At 33.8% G+C, this 27,761-nt stretch overlaps 3 protein-coding genes across 11 annotated transcripts in view; 1 reads left to right on the top strand and 2 right to left on the bottom strand.

Annotated features, from left to right (window-relative positions):
• Window positions 1–2,611, top strand: part of Unc-115a (actin binding LIM protein Uncoordinated 115a) — a 30,969-nt gene extending 28,358 nt beyond the window's left edge. For all 9 annotated transcript variants that reach the window (XM_011645498.2, XM_011645490.2, XM_011645514.2 and 6 more), the window contains one exon: window positions 87–2,611. In XM_011645498.2, coding sequence (XP_011643800.1) covers window positions 87–200 — 114 coding nt within the window. In that variant the 3' untranslated portion in view covers window positions 201–2,611. The remainder of the gene's footprint in view (window positions 1–86) is intronic.
• On the bottom strand, window positions 2,344–8,891 carry LOC105431458 (26S proteasome non-ATPase regulatory subunit 2). Its single transcript, XM_089075745.1, has 13 exons — window positions 8,540–8,891; window positions 8,175–8,351; window positions 7,529–7,715; window positions 6,826–7,119; window positions 6,466–6,548; window positions 6,055–6,290; window positions 5,624–5,762; window positions 5,386–5,506; window positions 4,500–4,705; window positions 4,206–4,296; window positions 3,594–3,881; window positions 3,244–3,438; window positions 2,344–3,107 (listed from the first exon to the last, which is right to left on the bottom strand). Exons 1-13 carry the CDS (start codon window positions 8,878–8,880, stop codon window positions 2,754–2,756), a joined length of 2,712 nt encoding a protein of 903 aa, XP_088931871.1. The 5' UTR covers window positions 8,881–8,891; the 3' UTR covers window positions 2,344–2,753.
• Window positions 8,892–9,574: 683 nt separating this feature from the next.
• Window positions 9,575–25,217, bottom strand: LOC105431388 (trehalose transporter 1-like protein). The gene is made up of 6 exons (XM_011645544.3): window positions 24,956–25,217; window positions 16,921–17,104; window positions 16,505–16,676; window positions 15,846–16,118; window positions 14,715–15,023; window positions 9,575–11,973 (listed from the first exon to the last, which is right to left on the bottom strand). The coding sequence occupies exons 1-6, from the start codon at window positions 25,200–25,202 to the stop codon at window positions 11,545–11,547; spliced, it is 1,614 nt and encodes a 537-aa protein (XP_011643846.2). The 5' UTR covers window positions 25,203–25,217; the 3' UTR covers window positions 9,575–11,544.
• Window positions 25,218–27,761: the final 2,544 nt, after the last annotated feature.

Below are 27,761 nucleotides of genomic sequence, written 5' to 3'. Positions count from 1 at the left end.
ACTCTCTATGTTATTTATTGAAATTAATTGATATAATCATCATGATTTTAACGTAATATAAAAATAACCTGCTGCTTCTTTTTCAGCGACATCTTTCCGACGCGGAATTCGAAGCTGTTCTTCAATGCACACGAGCGGAATTCTACAGACTGCCACAGTGGCGTCGCAATGATATCAAAAGACGTGCTCGTCTCTTTTAATTTACGCCACATAGTTTTGCTTACGATTCGCGTCGTGTCGCGATTGCGTTACTGCGGTACGGACCGTACATTCCTACTACGTGGGTAGATGGATCGCGGGGAAAAAATGTGTTCGACAACCATTGTGACGATCTGCCGATTGGCATGCGCTCACAAAATGCGAAATCCTAGACTGGAGCGCAACAAATACGCAGATATTATACACACGCACGCACGCACACCACACACACACACACACACACACACACACACACACACACACACACACACACACACACACACACAATAATTGCGGAAGCACTGCCACTTGTCGTCAATTTTTTTCTCGCAGCAACGAATCCACAGGCAGCTTTATCTATGACCCGATTTAGCGACGTAGTCATTCTCGAGTTCTATCCATTCGGAATTCCATCGTAACTTGATTTTACTCATATACATTGACGAGTATACAATGACGGTTGATATTAACTTATAAAAAAAAAAGATAATCAAATAAGAGAGGTTGCAATTAAAACTCTTAATACAATTTACTATTGTAAATAAGAAGTTAATCGAGAAATCGAAAAAGCGGCGTGAAGAAGCAGCTAGGAAGTTTCAAAATACATAACCGCGTATTCGCTAAATCGCATACACATATATTAACTTTGTGGAAGATTATGACGCAAGAAAAAAAATGCTACTATGTAGGATTTATCATTATTATTAATTTTTAACTATTATTAATATTAATATTATTAATATTATTAATATTATTATATTTTACTATGTGCAAGATGAAGAGTTAAGGAGTAGGGGAGCCTAGCTTGCTGAATGGTGCAAGTACACTCGATTTTGCGTGTGATTGATCACTTTTTAACTTACAACAAGGATTATTTTATTTTAAAGTAGCTTACGCGCAAATATGATGTCCTTGTGTAAGAAGATATAAATTTATCTTTATCCCTTTAATTATCCTTGATGTAATAATTAAAAAAAAACACTCTGCGGTGCGGATTGCGATAGACTTCTATACTCATTTGATCACTCTACATTAGAGTACGAATAAGAAGATCAGGACCAAATTTATAGTTGTGGCGGATTCAGCAGTAATATTGAAAGAATGTTTTATCACACTTTACAAATATACGGATTATTGCTGTTTATCTAATCCAATTTATAGCAATTCTTATAATATTTTGGGAGTGGCATAAGACAAATTTTCAACATTTTCCAACAATTTGTATCCATCTACTTGGGTAGATAGTGATTTTTTAACTTTTTTAAAAGAAAACATCGAATGTATTAAAAAAAAACTTTATAAAATTTATAACATTTTAAACTCGAAGGAAAGATGCATTTTGATGCACAAATCGTTCTCGCATATCTCATTATATTTCGAAAATTGTTTTATGTAACTCTCACAGAATACAACGCAGAATGATTTTACCAGTAATCATTATTATCAAGAGAAAAGTAAGTTTAATTTTATGAATATCAGTGCGATTATTCCCCACCCTTAAATTAGGTCCTGTACAGAATTAAAAAATTTTAAAGTAATAAATCAAGCAGCAAACTGATATTGGGCGTACAGTATACGTCCATTGAATAGAATCGATTTATGGAAAGCGAATAAAGTTGAATTTTCATATGTAGGTGAGAAACACACGACGTATCAAAGTTCTGACTGTTACGCCTATTATATCTAGATGAGTTTACTATGTATGTTCGGATATGCATGCGTGTAATAAGATTGACACGCTTCGCTCAATCGAAGTCACCGAAACACTTTACTATCGTCGCGCGTGCGATGTTTTATCGAATCAGTTGCGTTTTATTATTCATACACTTCTCCCTCTTACCCTAAGTCATGTGCCTAACAAACGAATGTGGGACATATTCATGTATAAGAGTGAGAAAGGGGAATTATTAGTCTTACAAAAAATGTTTTGTACATTTTTGTAACACTTACAATTCCTACCGAGGCAACACACTCTAAATCTTTTGGAAGCGTTGTTCCTTTATGACGATCTTTCAAATGTCTTTGGAATCTTTGTGTTGCTTGGGTAATAGCTTTATCACAAAGAAAATGCGATGTACTCCACGATCATTAACATTCGACTAATTATTATCGCGGTGTTTCTTGAGATTGTTGCCACTTGCAACATTTTCTCTTTTTCTTTTTCTTTTTTTTTCTTTTTTTTTTTTACTGATATTTTTACTCAATTTTATGTATTTGCGCAATCAATTTTTGTTTTGTTTTTTATTAATTAATCTTCGTCGATTTCTGTTAATTTGATATGTGACCGACATTCTTGATCATGGCGCAATGTTATCCCCACTGTGCAATGCGAACCAATGTATGTTTCTGTTGTATAGAGCACATTGCTTCCGCTAGTCCCTAAAGTTAAATAAATGCAAGACATACGAAAAAACTAACTGACGTCCAGCCATTATTATCCGTCGCATCAGTTATCAAGCAACGTATATCTCATAACAAATCCTACACATGCAAGAATCTCTTTCGTTCTCTGATCTATTTAAAGTATATCTACAAGAGAAACTTTTTCAATTTGTTCACGGATACTCGTTGATAGCGTTCTCTGATAAAGGCAATGTAACGAAACTATCAAACATGAATTCTTCTAACTTGTTGTAGTCTGTCATAAAAAATTCATGCATTAAATCACGTAGTAAAGGTGCTGCAAAAGAGTACAAAGACTGACGCGAAATTACTTTTTCACGGAGGATTACGAAACCCTTCAGCACGTTAGAAAGCGGCTCATATTGGTCAGACATTAATTCCGCCTTTTCACCCGCACACAGCAACACTGGTGTAGTTTGTACGTGTCCACCGACAATGGATTTCGGATTACCTGCTTTCCCCACAACGTCCACACTTTGACCAATTCTCACCGATACCGGCAAATTCTGCAAAGTATTGAGAAGACACGATTTCTGAACCTATAGAACTACATGTTAAAACTTAATTATAAGATCTTAAGAAGATACAGTTGGATTTATGGATAATGAGATTTATCTAAGATAATCCAAGATTATCACGTACCTTAAGATTTTCATCAATGGTAACCAGCCATCTCGGCTCCATAGCGATTGCTAAGCAGTACATTAAGTAGTGAGATTGAGATAATATCAAATTCCTGCAATCTAAGCATGCAACAAGGACGACCATCAAACCAGCCAAGGCAGTATAGTCTAGAACTTTTGAGGCGTATCGCAAAGGCGACAAAGATAAAGTACCCTGAAAAACAAAATGTAATACGAGTGTAATCGGAAAAAAGAATGATTTACATCTTCATTTTAAGTTGAGACAGCTGATTGATCAAAAAGGTATTTTGCTTTATTGTATCGTATATTATTATTTATTTATAAATATGAATTTATCGACACCTTTACCTTGCCTAGATGCACTAAGCCCTGAGAGATGCGAACTAGGAATAGGTGAGATGGATTTCTCGCGTGATAAGCCGCCAATTGCCTCAACATCGTCGCCAGGCGTGCGTTATTTGTTCCGGCGCCTACTAAACCGAGGGCGAAAATCGCATTCAGAGCAACATCGGCATCGTGATCGTGGCTGTATTTGTTCAGCACGTCCAAAACCGCCGGGTCGGCATTCGACAAAGAAGACAAGGCCAACGCAAGGGGCATAGCGCGTCGCGCTGGCGTTGGACCATACCTTCCGACCTACATTCATTGAACATTTTGTAATTGCAGCGAAGATCCAGGATCACGAGGGCCATTCCCATAATAAATATTAGTTAAAGTCGATTGCGCTTTTAACTCCCTCCCTCTTAGTCCCCCTTTTGTGCTATGAAAAGAAAGAGACAGAATCCGCGATTATGAATGAACCATAAATGTTAAGGAACCCATAAATATTGATTAAGATGAATTGAAGTTTAACTGTTTCTTTGTCTCCATCTGTTCTTAGATCGCCATAAGGAACATCTCTATAAATATTCATTACGGGTCATTGAGAACTTACAATTCATTGAAGACTTATCTTCTCACCTGACCAAAGATCCTTGAATTTTCTTTTCCTTCTCCAAGCCCAACTACACCTACTCCAAGAGATGCGATGGCTTGCGAAGTTCCAATATCTCTAAAATTAATACATTAATTATCCTTTTAATCATAAATTAATTATTTAGTCCTAATATATTATTCAACAATAAAATTTATTTTTTTTTTTTTTGCTATGTCCTTCAAAAGATGATATTATCAATTTAATTTACATTCTACATTTTATCATTTATTAATATCCTATTTTATATTTATATTTATATTTTTATCAGTTATTCCTACTTAACAGACCCCTCGACTTGGTTGTCATTCTTTTTATTTTTTTCCGATATGGTAAAGCTACTCTGTGATCTTTGATCGCAACAACTTGATATCAAAGTGCTCTGGGATGTAGTCTTTGCGGTCGTTACTTCTTCGAATGCTTCGGAGCAAATTCTTAATAGTTCTTGCACTATCAATACATCACCAGTTCCCGCATATGCGCAAATCTAGCAGAATTTATCAGATTTGAATTATAATTGTAGATATTTTTCGCGAGAGATTATGCAAATCTTACTGTTTTTGATTATTAAAATCACACAGTTCAACAAAAAAAGAACACAACAGAACGAAACAAATCATTTTTCGTAGTTTTTTGCACATTGATTACGAATTCGATTTTCAGATTGCTCCATTATGTTACAATTTTTTAAAAATTGCAATTGAAGTTGTACGGCAAAAAGATTATTTCCATGTATTTTGTCTACTGTATTGTAATTACAATATGTGACGTGCTGGTGAAATTTTAACAATATACTTAATTTTGATTGCATAACTTTTCTATAACAGACTCTATATTTAATGTCTTATTAATTGATATAAAAAATTCTTTTCGAGAAAAGTTCTAATATATTTAATTTTGATTGCAATAAACACGTTCCAGCACGTCACATATTGTAATATGACAAAATATATAAATTTTTTTTTGCAATTTTTAATTGCAAATTTTTTAAAACTCTGATATGATAGAACAATTTGGAAGCAGGATTCGTATTCAGCGTTCTAAAAAGCTGCGTGAAATAACTAATTTCATTCTGGTATTAAAGAAAAAGTTATTTTTTTTTTGTTGAATAATGTTATGAGAAACTCTTCAAATTCTTTTCGAGAAAATGCAGCAGTTTAATTTTACTTGTAACATTGTTTGCGAGGCAAAGTTGTACGGCTCTGGCAGAGCTTCGAGCGCTGCGGATGGCGTTTCTATGGCGTCCCGAGTTCCCATGTAAATCATTCCTAAGGCTAATGCTAAAAATCTGCACGGAAATTATATTTATATTTATATATTTACTAATATTTTATTAGTACAACATTATAATGAAATAATTAATTTTTAAATCATCTACAAACATAATGACATAATTATACGATACCTGGAATGCGTGATAACAAGCTCTTTTATAGAAAGCCCTAATAACTTCAACAAAATAACCGAAGATATATCAGAGTCCCCTGAACCTACATTTATAAGGCCTAAGGAGATGGCCATTAGCGACAACAATTGTATATTATCTGAAAAAATTTGAAACTATGTGTATTACTTATTATTTTTATTCTTTTCTGAGCAAAGAGTTTCAATATTCGAGTTATATAAATGTAAAATATAATAAGAAAAATCTTGGTTTATAAAACTAAAGATTATCTTCAAAGATTATCTTCAATATTTTTCTACTTTTTTTAATTTTCATCATCAAAGAAAAGTTAAATTTCTTTTCTATTTTTAAATTTTAACTAATTAAAATAAAACTAATAAATAAAAGAGTAAAATTAATTAAACATAATCATAATTTTACGAATGTCTTACTTTGCTCATCGGCCAAAGCTCCAGAAAGAAGTTCGGTAACGTCTTTTCTTCTGGAACCCGCATAAGCCAAACCTAGTCCCATGATGGCTCCAATGCGAAGAATTTGGTTGTTTGATTTCACGTATTCACTAAGAAGCGCCAAAGCTGGATCACATTCATTATGAATTCCGCAATTCACTAATCCAATTGCTAGCAAGGCACCAGATTTTACATAATCCTCGTTTGTATAAAGATACCTAAAGATATGTATGCAAATATGGAATAATAGAACCATCGGTAAGTTTAAAAAAATAAATTAATATAATGAGTTTTTCGGTTCAGTTCAACGACTAATTATTTTATTTTCTAAAATATACATTTTTATCCATTATATGTATATTTGGTTTTTTCTCGTTTAGAATTTATACCAACTTGTCGATGGGAATTAATCCGCCGTCGACATCCCACATATGTATCAGGCCAAGAGAAGCGGTAGCCGACAACATTCCGTGTTCCTGAGAGAAAAAGAGATTGCACGTTTTTATTTGTATCGCAGGTTTCCTTAACCTTTAGCTGCTCCGGATAAATAATTCTAATTTAATTATGAAGGTATTTAATATTTAAATATACATTTCTTAATTTCTCTTTTATAAACTGGACTATAGAAATAATCATTCCTATCTGTTGACACACAAAACATAAACTATGTATGATTATTATTTATTCAATATTACAGCCTTCAAAATTAAGTCAAGTTATTCGTTTATAGATTATTTAAAAAATGAGCTAAACCTTATTCTTGTACACCCAACAATCGGACGTGTTCGTCATCAGCTTATCTTGACCAAAGCCCGCGTGTACAAAACCCGAAACGAAGCTCGCCGCTAAATTCGCCCTCGCTGAATCATGCTCCATTTGTCTGGCTCCACTCAACCTGCTCTTGTAGATATCTTCTGGGTGCTTCGGTTCGAGTATATCAAGTTCTCTAGCAAGAATTTGGAAGTGGGTGTTCACGTGACCATTGCTGAGGATTGCCTCGATATCCTTGGCATCGTCTCCATGATATTCCAACCTCAGAGGTTGATCCTATTTAGAGAATAAAATATTTAAAGTTGCACGAATTGATTCTAATCTTTAAAAGTTAATTGTATGATTGTTATATAGATTAATCTCCTTTTTTATTCCAATCTATTTATATTAAATTCGTATAAAGGTCAATTAAAAATTGCATTCATTGTCGAAGAAAAGAAACAATAGAAAGACGTTTATTCAACAGCATAATCTATCATTCAAATTTGTTGGAATTTATTTTCTTTTACAAAAGAAAGTTTAATTATTTATTGTTTTATATATATATATATATATATATGTGTGTGTGTGTGTGTGTGTGTGTGTGTGTGTGTGTGTGTGTGTGTGTGTGTGTATTTTTGTTATATTGTTTCTCGCTCTATTATGAAATAGTTAAATGCAATGTAGATATCATGCAAGAAGTTACTTGCAGCCGGGCGAGGATAAAAGCTAGTTGATTTCTCATCAAAGAGTCGGGACAAGCAACAAAGCACTTGAAAACAAGTTCCGAATTTGCAAGTTGCAGCGCTACCAAAAGCGCCCTCGTGTACTCGTTAAACTTTAGATATTGTTCCGTGGCAAATTCTAATATTTGTCTTCTCTCTGTATCCTCGCTAAACAGTACACGCATATAAATATAGTTTATAAAAGTAAATTAATGATGTAAAAAGTTAGATTACTAAATAATACATCAAATTTTCTAAACCATTTTTTACTTTCTACAAAATATAATATTATAGTCATCAAGTTGCAAAATTTAAAATTAAATTTTATCATAAAAACAAATTTATTTGAACTTTTACTTTTTACTTTTATTCTTTCACTTACTTACTTTTGTTTTACTTAAATTTATTTTTATAAAGAAAACTTAAATCAAATTATACGTTATATTATTATATTATAAAATTATTTAGATTTTCTTTATAAAAATAAATCTTAAATAAATTTATATTTTAACCGACACTGGGTCAATTTATCTTTAAGACATCTTAAGTTTGTGGATTGTTATTTAAAAAAAATAAAACAGATGTTACTAATTATAACAACATTATACACTTGCACATATTACGTACCTGTATGCCGCGCAGCTAATTAAATAATGGCACACTCGCGTAAAGTTTCTGGAATCCAGGTATTCCGCGAGGAAATTTAACTCGTCTATCTCCAAGCACAAGTCGCACGCTTGTATCTCCGCATTGTGTCTCATGTCGAACGCAATAATGCTCTTAATCAACGGTGTAAGACGTTTTCTGAGTACGAGAGACGAGATACCATTATTTCACATTGTTCTTATTATCTCTCAGTATAAATATACTGAGGATTAGGAATACGTAAATCAAAGCATTATATTTCTGATATAAATTGTCATAAAATTGTGAAGTATTCATTTCATTTGTGTCACTGTTACCTTCAATAACGCACAAGTAATACACTTTACCTGATTTCATGCTCCTCCCTGATCGGCGCGTTCGTCCATTCGTCGACGATCTCCGCCTCGAGTTGTCGCACATATTCGTGACCCCATTCCCCGGGATTATCCACGGCTCCTTTGATACAAAAATCGAGGCAGTCTCTAGATCCTGGTACAGCACCAGCCAAAGCGAGTACACTCAAAATTTCGGCAAAGCGTATCTTTGCTTCTTCCCGCTTAATCCTGTCGTACGCGCTCCTCAAGCTCGGATAAAAATTCCGTAAATACTTGAGAGGTTTCGGAACAGAAGTCATCGAACTCGTGGATGTACGTATCAAAATCCTCAGATGATTTAGTGAGAGCAACATAGCTGTCTCATCTTTACCCTGATAACGAAATTACGTAGCGGTATATAATTTAATTTTCTTCAGCAGAAAAAAAGACGGCAATTTTTTTGAAATTATCATCAATTAGAATTGATAAATTTTAAATTAACGTTTTTCAACTGCTTATTTTTCTATTTTCTTTCTAATCCAAATATATAATAAAATTGATGTAATTTATTTACTTTTAATATATCGACCGCTTGTAACAATTCTTCTTCTAATCTCTTGTCTTCTTCGTTCTGTATAAAAAATAAAATGCATAATATTCAATTTTTACAAATTGACATCTAAATTAATTCATACAATTGTTTAATTGATATTTTTATATCACATTATTTCTATCGCTTACCATATCGCTTTCTTTATCCTGCTCGCGTTTATTCATCATTTTCGAGAGCATTCCTGTTACATTAATTAAAGGATTAAGTACTTTGTTGCGATTGTTCGATAAAGATGAGTTGAACGACTTGAAAAGCTTTAATTAATATGTCAAATAAATTTTTCTACACGTCACATATGCAACTCACGGCTTTTGTTTCGTTATTTTGCGGAAGTCGACATATGTGGCGACGATTATTTATTAAGGACTTGTATTTATAGCTGTGTTTCTATCGAACGAAAATGTTTGAGAAAGTGGAAAGAGATGAAAATTCATATTATAAAATATAAAACATGGTTGCAGTAAATACATACATTAATTTAATATATGCATACAATTTATTTATAATTATAGTAATTATGTATAAAAATATACCATTATTGTATATTAAAATATATACAACACGACGGAAAACAGTCGATATGTAGCAGATATAGTAGAATAATACAGAATGTTTTCGAATAAACGATAATAAATTATTTTTAAAATTGATTCATAATGCGGAAAAAGTTCAAATATTTCGGCGCGAAAGGAACTTTATAAACATTATCATATATTTATACTGAATAATAATTATTCAGTAACAGAGTAAAGGACTGTTTCTTGCCATTTGCTTTATAAAAGATTATTTCGACACCTCTAATCAATATATATCTACATTATAAATTGTTTAGAAAAGTCTCATTTATTAATCGACAACGTTGTGCGATCAACGCTTACTTACTTGTCGAATAGAGTCACTTTTGTATAATTATAGTTTTCATTATTATAATTTTAGTCTCCCAAATTAAAAATTATTACTCAAAAAGTCATTTCTTATAAAATATTTTATATTTAGAATTATAGAATATTTAGAATTTCTATTAATATTAAATCGATTCTATATCATATATATAAAAATTTGTCCTGAGTTTTTTCTAGTTATTAAGAAAAAAACGCGTTGCCACGCTCTTAGAGATAACGCTTATTAAATAAAGAGAGAATGAATATTAAAGATAATATTAAAATACTACTTATATAATAAGATAATTTAGAAAACTAGCAGGAGGTTCAATTAATAATACAATATTTAAATATTGTTTCTTAATACCTATTTTGTTTGCGTAATTATAATGAAATTTATACTGTACGCAAGATATGAAATAATTATATTTTGTAAACGATTAATTTGCCGATGACGATTTCGTTGTTGTCAGTATTTGTTAACAACAACAGCATAATTCTCTTTTTCTTCATCATATATAAATACAACAATTTATTGACATTTCCAATGATTTAAAGTTTCGATAATATAATAATTGATTGTGATTTTTTTTTTTTTTTAATTTCGACATCTCTGGTGTCATCGTTATTAAATACATATTCTTTATGCAAACGTGTTGCGTGCACAAAATGACTAGTCTTTCATCCGTGAACAAGGAATACGCTGTGAAATTAATTTTGGTCGTTTCGTGTTCTACGCTGCGTCTGCAATCAGCGTATGTAATACTACAAAAACCCCGATAAAATACAAGTAGAATAATTAGCTGTTCTAGCTTTGTCACACGTTTCCTAATCACGGGCCAGACAGGAACTTGCTTGGAAACGTCCGTAGGAACGTTCACTGGCATATCACAAATTCCTTTGCGCTTGGAAAATGAATGATTTATGAATAATGAAACGTATCATTACACGCGAGTGTAATTATAAATATGCAAGATATGTATCTTCTATATTATATACACATGTAATCACTAGGAGCTGCGTTGCGTAAAGGTGTCTGGAAGACAATGAAATTATGATATTTTCGGTCCCATGTAGGAAACAAAATTGTCTGTACAATATATGTGAGCAAAAATAGAATCTATCTATTTTCATTTTACTCCAAATTTCCTGAATATTAATTATTCTCACGATTCATTTAAACGACCGTTCGATCCGTTTTATATTTTTCTTCATGATTGAAACTTGTTAAACAGACTGAGCACTGATTCCAGGTTAAAAATATTTTTTCTTGCCTATATTATCTATATATTATAAATTTATAAATTTGGCAGTAAAACATATAGGCACATGTATCAATCAGGCATCTGTTTACGCATTTCTGACACTCTGCTTGGTTCTCTTCTGCTACGAAAATGTTGAATCTCCAAATCTTCAAAGATATAAAACTTTACCCTGCGTATTTTATTTGCATATATCTAATCTCTTCGAGGTATTGCGAGGAATTCATCGGGTACACCATTTAGCGTACACCATTCGTCAGAATGATGAGGAGTGTTTCCTTTTCATTTCTTCGTTCCGTTCTCGGCGTGTAAAGTGGTCGAAGTCGCTCCACTAAGCTCGTCCTGAATCTGCTGAAGAGTCTTGCCCTTCGTTTCGGGTAGCAGAAGCACCGTGAACAAGATACTGATAAGACAGAAGACTCCGCACACCCAGAAAGTCGCGTAGTTGCCGAACGCCTCCTCGAGATTGTTGCAGAACTTGGTGAGGAGGAATGCCAGGAACCAGCAGACTGACACCGTTATACTGGAAGCCTTCGCCTTGACATTGGAGGCGAACATTTCGCCCATCACCGCCCACGGGAGCGGACCCCAACCCACGCTGTACGTGATGATGAAGAGGACGAGCGCGACCACCGGCAACCAGGATATCTGGTTTACCACGTCGTTCGCTTGCTGCACTTCCTTCAGATAGAAATACAAACCCAGAGCACACTGCAAAACGAATTAGCGATCGCGTGTTAAATATACGGGAAAAAAATTAAAGAAATTAATCAAAACTATTACTAGTGTTTCGTCGAGGTCGGTTACTCGGAGGATGAATCGGGGAACCCGACAAACAAGAAAGAAGGTTGATGAAGGTGAACCGATCCGAAATAGATCCGAAATTTTATTGTTTTCGAATTATCGCCATTTTTACGTTGAAATTTAAAATTACTTTACTTTGCGAATTTTTTTGCGAAAAAAGAAAAATTAAGAAAAAAGATAATCTTTATGAGTATTATATAATATAATTAAAGTCAAATAAAAGTTGCGGGCTGCTTTAGCATTACTCAGGATGCACATCTATGGAGTTCTGATTTCTATCAAAAGGGATGCTAAGCGAGTTATATCTTTCACGTGGTGCATTCTGCGTAGTGCTGAAGCAACTCGTAAAAATAAACTTTAACTTTAATTATATTATAAAACTCATAAAGATCATCTCTTTTTTCAATTTTAACAAAAAAGGTTGAAAGCAAAGCAATTTGAAATTTCAACATAAAAATTTCAACATAAAAATAATTCAAAAACAATTCATTTCCGGATCTATGTTCATATCAACTTTTTTTTTCTTGTTTTTGGATCCCAATTATTTCCCAAACAATTGACCTCTACTTTTGAAGTACCCTTATATTTGATTGATGCAAATATAGATAAAAAAATTTTAATCTTGATTTGTGATGATGCAAATATAAATATTCTGTGTTTAGTCTCGACTTGAGCAAAAGTCATACTCGCATCAATATAATTTGAATCAAGACTAAAATTTTTAAGATTATAATATTCTTGCTTATATATGAGAATATTTATCATTTGAGAGAAATTTTGTTCTGTGCATATGATAAGAGAACAAAATTATTTCCAAGGAACAAGAAAACAAGAAAAATTTCTTTGATAAAACACTCAGTTCTACTGAAATCAGTCAGAAAGATTTCGATCTAATGACGCATATTATAAGAATTTCTGGAAATTTTTTACAACTCTCGTCATTCTTAAATTCTTTATAAAAAAATCTCAGAACGCGTTAATTATATTTTTCCTTCAACGCGGACTATCATATGTGCGCGTCTGCTTTCTGTCGTCAATTATGTAATCGTAAGCGCACGTAATCACGTGGAGAAAGTCCCTTGGTTGTATGTGCACTGAATTGTATCCGATGATTAAATGATGATTATCACATTCCATCAGAATGTATAATGATGTTGGGCTTTTCCCGGTCTCACGGGGACTACACATTCCTGTTGATTCGCTATTGCGTTTCCTGCGTCTAAGACTTTACTTGGTGATGAGAAATATACGAGGCTCGCGTTAATCATCATTCGATCGAGGAAGGATCGTATGTACTTCGAATGACACGATCTCAAGTCCGCGGATTCGTGCGGATAATTAAATCGCGCGTCACCGTTCTCGGGACGTAAGACGAGATATATAAAAAAGAGATGATAAAAAAAGAAGAGTCGTTGAATGCCGCAAGCATAGCGGCGAGCATAATTATGCATGCCGATTGTGAACTCACGACTGAGGAATGCGTTTAACAATCGGATGTAATCCGTGAGTATAGTATGAAAATGAAACGAGGTGCGATAATTCGCACCAATCATTTACAAATTTGTCATTTACAAACCGACAATCTTAAGAAATATTTATTTAACTAATAACGGTACTAGATTAATACAAAAACACGAAAGAATTTTATTCTTCATTAATTTATCTCATTTAACAAAGCGAAGGCTCGCAAAAGGCTTCTATTTAACAGAATTAAAATGAGGAAGCTAATAAAAGTGATAATAATTTTGCGTAATATCAGCATTTAAAATTTAATTGTTCGCCTGCTTTTTGGACTTGTTGATTAAACATGCTTCAAAAGATAATCTTGTGTTTCTGTGTTTCTTGAGTGTTTCTTGTCTCTAAAATTAATCTTTATAATCGTAATTTAAATTCTTTAAGGTTCGTTAAAAATTTTAATCAACAGCAATGCATGCTCGCTTTGACGAAATTATTCAGATTCATCATTCTGTCACAAGGCGACGAAATTACAACTTGCTCCATAAAACAGTAAGCAAACTTTACGGGAAACCACGTTGCGTCTATCGCTTCATGAATAAGCTAATTTCGGACACACTTTTCATGCAAATTTCTGAATCGACCGGCTGTTTATCAAGAAAGTAATATGCAAACTTTGTAGAAGTTTTAATGCAATATATATTAAATATTAATTTAATAGTTTAATAGTAATTCTACATAAATTATCGTATTTCGAAAGAATGTATGTCGATCGATTTAATAATAAAAGCATTGATTCCAGCGTTTTATGAATAATAGTAACTGCTTTTTTAAATATATAAAGACCGCGAGGATAGACAAAGGTAATAGTATTTATAACAACTCTATCGAATACTATTAATCATTGTAATTCTATTTTAATGAACGTGAAATTCTTTAACGCTGTAATCGATTTGTACTAATCATCTTTGTCAGCAAGAGAGTAAATGTCATCAAAAACAAAAAAGGATTTAACGAGCTTCTCATAATCGATTTAAATTTATGATATCTCAGAATTCGATTAAATTAACTTATCTTTACTTATCAAATTAATTTATCTACTTTTTATCTATTTTATCTTTTTCTAATGACGATTATGATTAATGACGATTTTAATTTGGAATGAAAAAAAAAATGTAAAGGCTCTTACTCACCAAGGTAACTGTCGTTCCGATACTAGAGAAAACGAGGAGTACTCTTCTGCCAAACCTATCGACAACTATGGGTGTTATTCCTGATGCTAACACCTGTACAACACCGATAATAATCGTCGCTTGCTCAGTTGGAATGGAAATTCCGGCAGAAATGAAGATCGGCTGCATATAGAACAGGACGATGTTGATACCGGTGAATTGTTGGAAGGAAACCAATGCACAGGTGTAAATTAACGCTTTACGATTTGCCTTCACCTTGAACAGATCTGAGAAGGTAATTTGATTCTTGAAAGCTTCGTCGAGCATCATCTGAAAATCGAAAGCAAGACCACATATTTATTAAATAACAATTTATTATCAATAAATATCAAAGTAACTTGAAAATAATCTGGAATATCCAGAAGCAATAAAACAAAATGAAACAATAAAAAAAAATCAAATTTTTGTTCAAACAAACAAAGTTTAATATTGAAGCAAAATTATTATTCAATTACAATCTGAGCTTCCTAAAGTTTCTCCGATCTAATGATCGGAGAATAATTAATATTATTTTTCCAATTACAGCTGCTTCAATCCCGAAACAATGGCTTTCCCCTCGTTTAATATGTTGTTTAACACAACAATGGTTGAAAGAACACCCGGCAGTGAGCTCTGCGTTGAGGGAAATACATAAGAGGGAACGTTATTTGTAAGTTAGTCATAATTGTCCCTCACGACACTATGTGACACTGTCGTTTCAGGATCAAGGAATAGCCTTAACCACGACCTCGTTTGTCTAACGCGACCTGACAGACGATATATATTCAGACACACGCTCCCGCAATGATTGAGCACGTGCTCGTAGCTGTGCAGGTAGCTGTGCATTAATGATTACCTTGTCACTCGAGCGAGAAATCAACTGAGCGAAGCCATAGACGCTCATGAATGGCATTAGTAATTTTTATTAGAATAATTTATACCATGTAGAATAATAAAAATATTAATAATTATATATATACATATATACATTTATTTATTTATATTTACATTATTTATATTTATCGAGTAATTTATACATAATTTATTTTTTACGGCAAAATTTTTGCACAAATTTGAATTAAATTTTGAGGGAAAATTTGCTTGCTGACTTACCTGCATTTCATCGGCTTCCTTCTGGACAGCCGCTTCGGATTTGTTACGAAACTTTGCCAGAGATGCAACCGCCTCATCTCTGCGACCCTGGGTGAGAAGGAAATATGGTGACTCCGGCATTATCATGAAGCATACGAAGAAGAGAACCGGCAGGATGGCACAGAGAATCCAGAAGACTGTATAGGAGACATATGGTCCAATAAGGAAGGAATATAGGTAACCGAGTGTGATAAAGAGCTGAAGAAAAGAACCCAACGCTCCTCTGATAGAAGTCTGGACAGATAAATAATATTCGTTATGACAAAATAAATAATTTCACGAGGTGATTAAAATAATAATTTTATTTATTCCAATTCATTCATTAGACGATCAAATAATAATTTTATTTATTTAATATTTACTTAATAATTTAATGATAATTTTTTTTTAATTAATTAGGCTCAAATTTTGAGAATTAGAATAAATCTTAAGAAAATGTAGCAAAAAATATTATGTAAAATAACTTGACAGCATAAAAATTTATACTTATAGATTAAATTAATCATTGTTTCTTCTAATTTCCTCAGAAATAGAGGAAAATTTTGAATAACGATAATTCCGAAAAACCGAGCATATAAACGATTATATTGTCGCATGACATGTGTAAAAATTAAATTTACCTCAGCGATTTCACCACAATACATAGGGACAATCGTGAACGAGAAAGATAAAGCCAACCCAAATATGAATCGCGCAACGTAAAGCTGAGCAACATGAACTGCAGTGGCGACAAGTATCCATCCAATTAAAAACGGCAACAACGAAGAGAGTAACGTTCGTTTGCGGCCCCATCTATAAAAATATCAATTAGAAAAAGTCAGTTTCTCATCAGCTTCGTTCCAGTCGCCTTCAAATATTCAAAATATTTTCTAATCTAACACGCACTTCATCTTCTCACGAAGATTGCTTCTTTTCCCTAGTTATTAACTTGGCTCGAAAAATAAAATGCACAATTAAATCGCGATTACAGAATTATTCATGACTATTAGTTTCATAAATTATTTATGTTTACATAGCTAATTTGTATTAGCTATACCTTTCTCCGAGATATCCCGCCAGAAAGCTGCCAACCATAGCACCGAGAGACAGCAAAGATCCTACCCAGGAACTTTGATCCTTACTGATCGGCGATCCCAGAGGTCCTCCGTCGTCTTCTAATTTAGGAAGGATCGGACTTGTCCATCCCGACACGGCACCAGTCGCGAAAACACTTAGATTAGCTACGATCGTAAAAAAAAATTTCAGAATGGAAAGTAACCGCAATTATCTTCTTTATCAATTAAGCAATATTCACTAATTAATCTCTCGGATATTTGTTGAGCCGTTATAATTGAGCACGTTGTTAAACGTGCAACTTTATCTAAAGGCTCTTCTGATCGTTATTTTATCGTCGTAATAGGACTTGATAAAATATCCATCAGCTGACAAATGAAAATTTATATTAAGATAAACATGGAGATAAACCATATAGTCGTTTGCGCATATCGCGGATGTTAATCATTGTCATATTTGCTATTACATTTAATATTTTTTAAGTCATTAGGATTTTCTCTATGCATTCTCTCTCTCTCTCTCTCTCTCTCTCTCTCTCTTATATGTACACATATATCTATATTTCTGAAACTTACGAATGATAAATGATATCAAGTCAGACTCTAATGAGGAAAAAAATTCAAATTATTTATCTTATTACAATTATATAAGAATAACATTGAAGATATCGGTGCTTTGCGTTCTTTCTATTTAAAAAGGATCACCCGCAAAGGATCATTTGTATCCTCGTTTTAAATAAAATCTAGATATAAAATTACTTAAATGTACTTAAATGTAAAATTACTTTAATTATTGAAACTGGGAATTTTTTGTTTATCAAAAAGAAAACATTTAAGAGAAAATCTATCTTGACAAAATCTTGTCAAATTACATTTTTTATCACTCTCCGAGAAATTGATTTTCCAAAAGTATTTCCCGTTTTCGGGATTAGCAATTGAATCATGTTAGCGGTCGAGATAACGTGCTGGCAATGCTCCGCTGCTCCGCTGACGAGATGCGAGTCAAAGCGCGCTTTGAAGGTTTTTCCGGCGATAAAATGGTTTTACATAATTGCGTATTTCAGGCAATGCGGCGAGATTCAAGGCCCGCGGTGCTTCCGGCTTTGCCAAGCAGCGATCGGTGCCAGCAACGATCGGTTCGAAGCTTACAAAGCAAAGATTTAAACTGCAACAAAAGATACTGCGGCAAAAGATTGCGGCAAAAGATATCAGGCTATCATATCAATTTGATAAATGTTTCATGAGTTAAGAAATTTTGTTGGTCCGTATCATATATTCGTAAATTTGAATATCAAATTTTTATTATTATAAATACTAACAAAAATAGCAAAATAAGTAGTAGCAAAAAATAAGAAACATTTGTTCTATATTACAAAAAAAAAAAATTACTTACAATGAACGCTTGTTTTATAGAAATATTTTATGTTATTAAATCAAGTATTTCAATTTATGTTACATATCATGAATGACATAATTACTTATATATTTTTTTTTTATTTATACATGTTTTCCATAAGTCGAGGTTAATCATTCGGGAGATGAGTGGGAATCTAAAAACAAAAAAGAAACTTGAACATTAGGTCCGGAAAATGTGTTGTTTTCGAATTATCACCATTTTTACAGCGAAATTTGAAACTATTTTGTTCTCGAATTTTTTAATCAAAATTAAAAGAAGAGATGGCCTTTATAAGTTTTATAACATAATTCATATAACATAAAGTCAAATAAAAATTGCGGACTGCTTTAACCATATTGAGGATGCACAACTGATCTCTGCCAAGCATACTAAATAGGCTGTATCTGCACGAGATATGTACATACATTCCGTATAGTGGCAATAACTCGAAAATAACGCATTTTCGGATCTATGTTCATACCAATCTTTTTTCTTGTTTTTGAGTTCTCAAGTTTCTCAATTATCTCCCGAGCGATGATTGATCTTCACTTTTTTATTCACAACACTCTATATAATCTGTACCTAATTTTCCAAAGAAAATTGTATGCTTATAATTAATACGCTTACTAATTATTTCATCGAATAGAAAATCTTGATTTACATTTTGTATCATGAATGCGTGAGAAGCAATATAGTAATACAGTGTGCAAATATAAAATATAGAACAATAATGCTAATTTGTTACAAATAGGGTACGCGAAATCATAGGAAAATCATAGGAATTTTTCGGTAGTTTGAGACGAATCGATTTGCATACACATTTTCGGTCGACAATGTGTTTGATATGTGAGTAAAGTACAAGGCAAATGGAACTTTTGTGGCTTCTAATCATTGCGTGGGGATATCACCTCTGCATTTCCGTTTGACCTGTTTCTGCGCGATGAAACATGATTGTTGAATTTACTAATTTCGCTGAGTTAGTCAGTAAATGATATGCGCCTGACACGAGATGATAACGATTACCTGTCGCGACGCAATAAATGCCAAGGGTATTATCGTGGATATATGTACAGATTTCGATAGATATAAATTCGGAATTATCGTAAAGCACGTGGAGCAACGTAAAGAAGCGAAAGTCGTTTAGCAGTGTCTCGTTCTCCATCACGAAAAATTTCCACGTTGATAATTATTTTTCCATTTAGTTATATCATGCATCAATCGCATGATATTGTCGAACGATTTGATATTTTCCTTATCGTTTAAGCAGATAAGATTTATTTTGTAATTTTGAATCATGTTGCATATCTATACATAGCTGAATTTAGAGTCTAATAACCCTTAGAAACAAAAATTTTAATATTAGATAATTAGATTTTTTTGCCTTTTCACAATTTATGGTACAAATAATATGACAAATAACGTACAAATAAGCTTGTAGCATTTAATAAGAATAAAAAACCATCTCGTCTGCGCAATTAACTATCGTATTACGTATTACTACTAAATACTTTTAATAATATTATCATTGAATAAAATTATATATATACTGTATATATAGAATAATACTAAGCGATCCCGTGTTGTGAAATAACTTTTTTATCGCATTCTTCAGCGAGAATTTTGTAATTCTCTCCCGATTGAGTGTAAAAATTTTACATATTTTTGAAAACGAATAATCGCGGCGAGTTTTCGCTAAATAAAAATACCGATATCGAAGGCATGCCACTAAAAACGCTGTACGACGGATGCACTTTTGCCCCTGAATGAGATATCAGAGTTGATACTGACGCTGTAAATCAAGCAGACAAATCCGTCGACGAATACGTCGCGCGTTGACTGACACATTTTTTTCCTAATATTTAATTTTACTTGTCGACTTGTTGAAGCTGCGTTCGCATCCGTAGTGCATTTTTTTTTTTTATTACGACTCGTACGTGACAATCTGTCCCTTTATTTGCGCCGCGTTCACGCGCACAACACGGCACGTGTCGGATTATCGCGGAAGAGAAAATATACGGGAATGGACGACAAAATGTCCTGCGCGAACGACAAAAATCGATAAGCGACAGAACATAGTTAAATCCTTTTGCAAAACGCTGTACCGTCACCGAATTACCGAATAGAAGCCAGGCGCCGATTAAGTACCAAAAAATGAAAGCTCGAGAGAGGATTGCGAAATTATGAAAATCTTACGAAAGAGGATTGCGTATTTCCAAAGTGTTAATAAATCTGTTCGCCTTAAACAGCTTAATCCAATATAGATATTACTACCAGTATAAATTAACTTCAATCTCGATTTAATCTTTATTTAATCTTTATTTTTTTTTTAATTCTTAGAATAAAAAAAGATAAAAGTAAGTTTAAGATTAAAGTTATTGTATACATTGGTAAATATAGACATAAGATATTTAATTTACATGTTTAATTTATTTAAAATGTATCAAATATGTAAAATCTATAAAAAAATAAGTTTAAGATTAAGGTTATTCTGCTTATGGTAAATAATAACATAAGATATTTAATTCATTGAAATTAAAATTTAATTTATCGATATTATTTAAAATACATAAGCCAACTTTAAAATGATTTTTACAATATTTGCTTTATATTCTTTTTGACAGATCATATTACCATGTGGCATTTAAAAATATTACACTCGATCTGTATACACGATACACATGTTTATACATGTTTAGATCGTACACAAGATATTGCGATTTTAAGACAATAGTGGAATAATATTGAAAAATTATCAATCATATTGACGATCGAGAAAAATACTATTATAAAATTGCTCTTATCGTCACGAGGCGATAAGGCAATCTAGATTACAACCAACAGAAAATACCAATCACTTTCCGATGCAAGAAAAACAGACTACCGTCAAATATAATATAATATAATATCGCGCCGACAGATCGCCTGACGAATTGCGATAATGACGCGCACGACGATTACATTTTGTAAGAACGATGCGTGATTTATGCACGACAGAAGAAAACTGGACATATCGCAGTTATTTTCACAAGCGACTATAAATATTATTACCGTCATTCACGTTGCAAAATCGTTCGCATTGACGTTGATGGTCAAGCGACAAACATTGACGTTCGCGCGACGAAACGTCAAATCACATCGGGCAGCAGCGTAAAATTGCAACGGATTAAAAATGAGGGCGACGAGATAGGATAGGATAATCGATAATTAATGACGAACACGCGTGAGGGGCGTTAACGCGATATTCGGAAAAATATCCGATCGAAAGTATAAAAAGTATCGCGATAATGTAAATATAAAATACACCTATCGCATAGCTGTCGATAAGCAGCGTAAATGCATTTCTACCGTTTTACGCGAGATCTCATCGTCAATAAAGATATATAATCGGATCAGATAAGAAGCATTCCGCGAGAAATGAAAAGCGGGAAATGAATCACGGAATAAAAAGTTCTGTTCTGAATACACGACAAAGTAAGTGAATCGTTCCCGGAAGCGAATTCTCCGTAGAAACGTAGAAACTTCTCTTTTGTGAACGCCAAACGCTCGATTTTTCTTAATCAACATTTAGACGAGAACCTGCTCAATGAGTCCACTTAGCAATGTAGATTAAGAGATTTTAATTACGAAGTCTGTGCAGGCAAGATAATAAAATTTTGTTTTCCAATTAATTCCAATTCATTTTAGTAGATCTCGAGATTGTGTTTTATCAAAGGAGTGCTACTTTGCGGCTTAATAAACAAGCTTGAGGTATTAAATTCTCAAAAGTGACGAGTAACAGCTTGAAATGTTCTGAAATGCGATGCATTCCACTTACGACGTCGTCGAGAACTTCAACAATTACAAACAAGCTGCCGCTTAAATTAAATAAATAATAAACATCTCTTGTGATTTACGAGATAAATTAGTTTAAAGTTCTTATGATAAAATAATTAATATAGACATTCCGATGAATATTTGAGGGTTTTTATCGAGTAAGTGAATGATAAATGCGTTGCATCGAGTGCTCATTCGTCATATTGGCAAGTTGAAATACAATGTCTCGTAATATACATATTTTACTGAAATATACTACGCATACGTGGCCGTGAAGTACCCCGGCCTTTCATCACGGAAACTTTGACATCACGAGGACAAGTCGATACTACGAATACGGAATGTCCGGTTGTATCATACCGGCTCATGTTCATAACAAATAGAGAAATCAAACCGCCATTTGGTTCTATAGTACTGATAAATAATATGATCGATAAGACGCGCGGGAATCCGTTTCTCCCCGCTCAAGGATTCTTGCCGCACGCGTGATTCTGATTTCGCGGCAAATCGGCATTGCGCAGCTAATTAGAGCTGATCTGAATTTTTATTTCCGACCACCATCACCGCGGCAGGCAGAAATTTAAATAATTTATCTTCGTGTGATTCCCGCCAAGCGGAGAGGACGATTCAGTCACGGGAGAGGAATTCTAATGCGACTTATTTAAATGCAACGAGGAAGTGGCTTTATTTTTTTCTCGTTGGTTGCCATTTTTTCGGGCAAGGGAACACAGGGTCGTTAGGGAATCAAACATCGGAGATCAGATTGCTCTCAATTCGAGCACTGGTGATCATTATCGAACAATAAAAAAAAAAAAGGATTCCCTCGCCGCCAATCTCATTACAAATTCGATTGATTCGCGCCGCAATTAAGATAGAGGACGTTCGTTCGACTCGAGGGACACTCACTTCGGGGTCTTGCACGCCCGACCGCCGTATGCACCGTACGTAATGAGGTGAAGTAGTTTAAACCGATTGCGATCTTTGTCGGTTAAGATTGAATTCAGTCGAGCGCCGGATGTGAATCGTTTAATATTCCTCGTCGTTCGAGTACGCGAAGGCGACTCGCCGATGGACATGAATCGCGGCACGTAGCTCGATGTTCCTCTATTTTCTTCTCGAGTTTGTTTTTCGATGCTGATATTTCCAGATTCCAGTTAATTTCGTCTTGACAGGTTGGAATTGAAATGAATACCGAATAATTAGTTGTTCTTTTCTCTTTGTCGCCATAAGAGGCTGCTAACTTAACAGCAAATTAAACGCGCGTTTATTTCTTGCTGCTAAATCGTACCGTAAATTCTTATTTCTTTTCTTTAAATATAATTACTTTAAATAAGAGAAATGACGATAAAGAGTTTAAATTCAAGTAACAAAAATCGCCTATGAATCACCAACGAAATTTGTTCTTATTATCATTTCTATCAATAATTATTCTCTAATATTCTCTAATATTTTCTCTCTTTGTTTATTGTTTATTATCATGTTTCTAATTAATTCAACGGATGGAAATTGCATCATTGGTGACGGAAATATAAACAAAGACTCTTGTTTTATTACGATAATATTTGAATTTGACTATACATTCAGCTGGGACAATATTTTTATTACCGTTTCCGTTATGTTCATCCGTATTGTTCATCGAAGTAATGCTTAAGCTTCATGCTGTCAAATGTGTGTCATTTGAACAAAATTAAGATTAAATATGCCGCTCTTAATAAAATATTTTAATAATATATTTCGTTACGAAAAAAAGAAGTAAAAGATTGAAAATATTTTGATATATTTTATGATATATGGCACACAAAAAGAAAAACGGAACATAGGGTAACTTTGATTCCCGTGGATATCGATGATCGCGGGATCACGCATGTGCAAAATGCAATCGTAACGTGCTGCACACGTGGGGTATGAAAGCCGGTGAACGCGTATCATACCTCTTCATTTTCTTCAATTAATGTCACTCATATCAAAAGAATAAGTGAGCGTATCCATTAGAAAGCAAATCGTGTGATTTATCGCTCCATTATCCAATCCGGGTCGATTTAAACCCTCTCTGTACGATACATTGAGAAATATATAATCTAATTCTTCTTTCAAGGGAGGATTAAACAAACAAAAAATAATCTGTATAAAGAAAAATTAAATTAAATCTAACGCTATGCTATGTGTATTTCGAAGGTCCTCGGCAATTTTCTTTTACCATTTATCCTCCAGTTTTGGAAAAATATAGAATGTCCGGGATAGGATTACGAAAGAGAAGTTGACATGAACAACGCACAACCCCCCCCCAAGCGTCGGATCAATCGGGTTGTGCGTAACGCGAGGGTGATTATACGTTCGCTTAATATAATCGTAAATTCACCACTTCGATATTTTGTTGACAAGCAAAAATTTTTTCATTTTTTTAATTCATGTAGCACTGTAACTAATCATTTAAAAAAAAACAATGCGTTACTTGCAATCTAGCTCTTTATAAAATTTAAATTCTCTGATAAGCCATTACTCACACATAATGAAGAAACAGAGCAGAGTGATTTCATTGTGACGAGTGGAAGATAACGATAAAATTATAATACATGACATTTTTATATAAAAACACAATTGCAAAGTGAGTACAATAATTTGTCGAATTAAATCATCAAATATTAAAAGCAATATGAAAAATCTTTCTAATTTAAATATTTGTTTTAATTAAGATTGAATTATGTTTTGAAAAAATATACAGAAAAAAATTATCCAGGATTCTTTTAATAAAGTATTAATTCGATTTTTCCTTCTGCGGGATTTAATTCTTTATCGACGGATAAACTTACCCGCCGCAGCAGCCAGGAATTGAAGGCGCTTGGAACCTTTCTCCGTCATCTCTTCGGGACGATTGTTGACAGTGCGTAACGACGTCCTATCGTACGACTCCTTACCGCGTATGTTCAATTCCACGGATTCTCTTCCGGGGGTGCTGGTACCATACACTGCCGAAGAGGAACTCACTGGTACAGGACTGTAAGCATAGTCTTTATAAGAGCGCCCCTCTATCCTCTCATCACCGCGAGTGGGGGTCATTTTTCCGATCTCTCTTTCTCGTTTGGCTTCCTCTGACCGGCTCCACGTTTCTCTCCCACTCTTTTCTTTTGTCGCTCCTCGCAAAGCACGATCTCGATCGCGGATCGCGGTCGCGGTTGCTACGGCGATGGAGGATGCAATGACCGACGTCCCGAGTCCTAGACCCTGAAACGAAGAGCGGTGTGGTCAAGGTCGCGCGATGTCACGTAGAGAACGCTCGGAAGATCGTTCCCCTCCCCTCCGCTCCTTCCCCATCGAAAGGGATGTTCCGTGTCGGAAGGGCTTTAAATAAAAGAACAAAAAGAGAGACTTTATTTCATCATTGAAATCTCGTTAAGATACTTAATTGAATTCAATTCGCGATTTTAAAACAGAATGTTCTGTGAAGGAAAAGAAAGGGATAATTTTTACTTAAAAATAATAAGTATAAATAATTTAAATACTTAATCTTAAATTAATCTTTTTTTAAATACACATCCGTTTGTGATTTTGTTTTAATAAAAAATGTTTTGATAAAAGAATTAATTTTTATAACAAACAAGGTAATAGACGATGACACGAATAGTGGTAAGATTAAATTAATAGTTGCATTTTTCTTTTCTGGAAGGAAAAAAAGGGAAACTGTGTAATTCCGATATTAAACTTGCTTGCGTAATTAAATCTAATTTGATTAAATACAAATCAAAGGATTTGTAAAAGAAGCTACAAACACTACACGATAAATGCGCCTACTTACATTCCTCAGTTTGAATTAGCATCAAAATTAAATGAGGGGATTTATCTGGAAAACTAATTTGTCTGGAGATATCATCTTAAAATGCTTTTCATATAAAATCTTTAATTTTTGAAATAATGAGAATCGTTTAAAAAATTTATGTCTGTTCCAGCACGAATAAGCGAATACTAACGAAATTTACCCTTTGCAGAATATCACCCCAATTCGCGAAGTCCCTCTATCGTCGGTGCTCTCCCTAATACGAGTCGAGGGAAAATCGATAATGCGCTCTACCAAACGCGTTGTAATAACGCTGATGTAAGTGAGTGACGCAATTCATTAACCCACGAAGCGAAATCAATCGTGACGATGGCAAGCGGAACTTTTCGATCCGCATTTCACCTCGCTTTATCGATTAATCGCGCTATCGGAGTATCGGACATCAATCTCGTCCCGTTGATTCTGCCGTGAACACGCACGTGCTGCGAATCGACCGGCATTTTGTTGGAAGCGCGATTTCGCTTTCCCCTCTCTCTCTCTCTCTCTCTCTCTCTCTCTCTCTCTCTCTCTCTCTCTCTCTCTCTTCTTTTTGCCGTCGCGCGACGGAACGCGCGAGGAGATTGCAGAACATTTTTAATATTTTTATCCGCTGATTATAAACGAATCAAAGTAGTTCGAAGAAGTAGTATTCCACGGCTAACTCCGTCCACGTACACCCGTCAGGGGAAAAAATCAATAAAATCCAGGACGAGATTTATGTACGCGGGTCCTGCGATGTCGAGCCGCAACCGACATCACGTTACGCACATGCGTGCCGTCTCTGACGCGTTTGTCTCGATTATCGACGATAGCGAGATCACACAGATGTTGTAAACGACGAATTTGTAAAACGAAAGAACAACAAAAATAAACACTGAGAGAATCGTAGCCAATTTCTCGGCAAGCAGAATCTTGGTTGCTAAATGTTCTATATGAAATAAATTTAAACAATTATATTACCAAAAAAATTAATTTCGTAATAAAAAATATCCTCGTAAATCATGCTTGATAAAGAATTGTCCCTCTAATTTTATATGCAATTATATTGCACGCTTGTATTGGTACAAAACTGTAAAAAGGGAGGACAATTGTTGCTTCACTTCGATTGAAACTTCGAGCGGAATACCTCGTAAAATAAATAATTTACGATATATAAATGTTGTCTTTTTGCCAAGTTAAAATAAAGAAACAGAAACAATTCTTATTGCTGCACGGTTAGTGAATACCTACATGACGTGATTCAAGATTGAAAATATATTTACGCGCACGTACTGAACTTGATATGTATATAATGAACTTGATATGCATAAAATAAATTATTTTTATTACATTTAATTAATTCTATAAAATATGAAATTCATCTTTACTCTAAATAAACAAGATTTATTAAAAGAGATTTATTAAAAGATTAACTTAATTTAGATATTAATTAACTGAGGAAATATATTTGGTGGCTATTAGAACAACTGTGTTAACGCACTTGTTTTAACATAATCATTTTGAATAAAGAGCTCAGTATAGTTTATAAAGCTGATTGTAATTAATCAATAAAATCTCAATGTAAGCTCTTTGTGTGTGTGTGTGTGGGGGGGGGGAGAGGGAGGAGGGTGGTGTGTGTCACGTGTGCACTTGTTTTAACAAAAGAAATTCACAAACTCGCTGAACTCGACGCACTTTGCAATCGGTTACTCCTTTCACGAGCAACAATATGTTCGCAAAATGATTAAGCAAATTGTTCGACGCAATGAAATAATTATTGTATCGCGAAAAAAAATCCCATTCTTCACCTTTAGAGATTGTTTCGT

This window comes from Pogonomyrmex barbatus, unplaced genomic scaffold (assembly GCF_055798465.1).
Source record: "Pogonomyrmex barbatus isolate J1 unplaced genomic scaffold, ASM5579846v1 scaffold19, whole genome shotgun sequence".
In the NCBI taxonomy this organism is placed as follows: Eukaryota; Metazoa; Arthropoda; class Insecta; order Hymenoptera; family Formicidae; genus Pogonomyrmex; species Pogonomyrmex barbatus.
The sequence above is the reverse complement of the archived record's forward strand: the minus strand, read 5'-3'. Positions and strand labels throughout refer to the sequence as shown.

Coding starts and splice junctions, on each gene's coding strand:
- LOC105431388 (XM_011645544.3), bottom strand. CDS start 25,202: ATGACCCCCACTCGCGGTGATGAGAGGATAGAGGGGCGCTCTTATAAA. Junction 17,105..24,955: donor ATTCCTGGCTGCTGCGGCGG/GTAAGTTTATCC, acceptor TTACGATCGTAG/CTAATCTAAGTGTTTTCGCG. Junction 16,677..16,920: donor GCGGGATATCTCGGAGAAAG/GTATAGCTAATA, acceptor ATATTTTTATAG/ATGGGGCCGCAAACGAACGT.
- LOC105431458 (XM_089075745.1), bottom strand. CDS start 8,880: ATGTTGCTCTCACTAAATCATCTGAGGATTTTGATACGTACATCCACG. Junction 5,763..6,054: donor AGCTTTGGCCGATGAGCAAA/GTAAGACATTCG, acceptor AAATTTTTTCAG/ATAATATACAATTGTTGTCG. Junction 3,108..3,243: donor CCATTGATGAAAATCTTAAG/GTACGTGATAAT, acceptor AATACTTTGCAG/AATTTGCCGGTATCGGTGAG.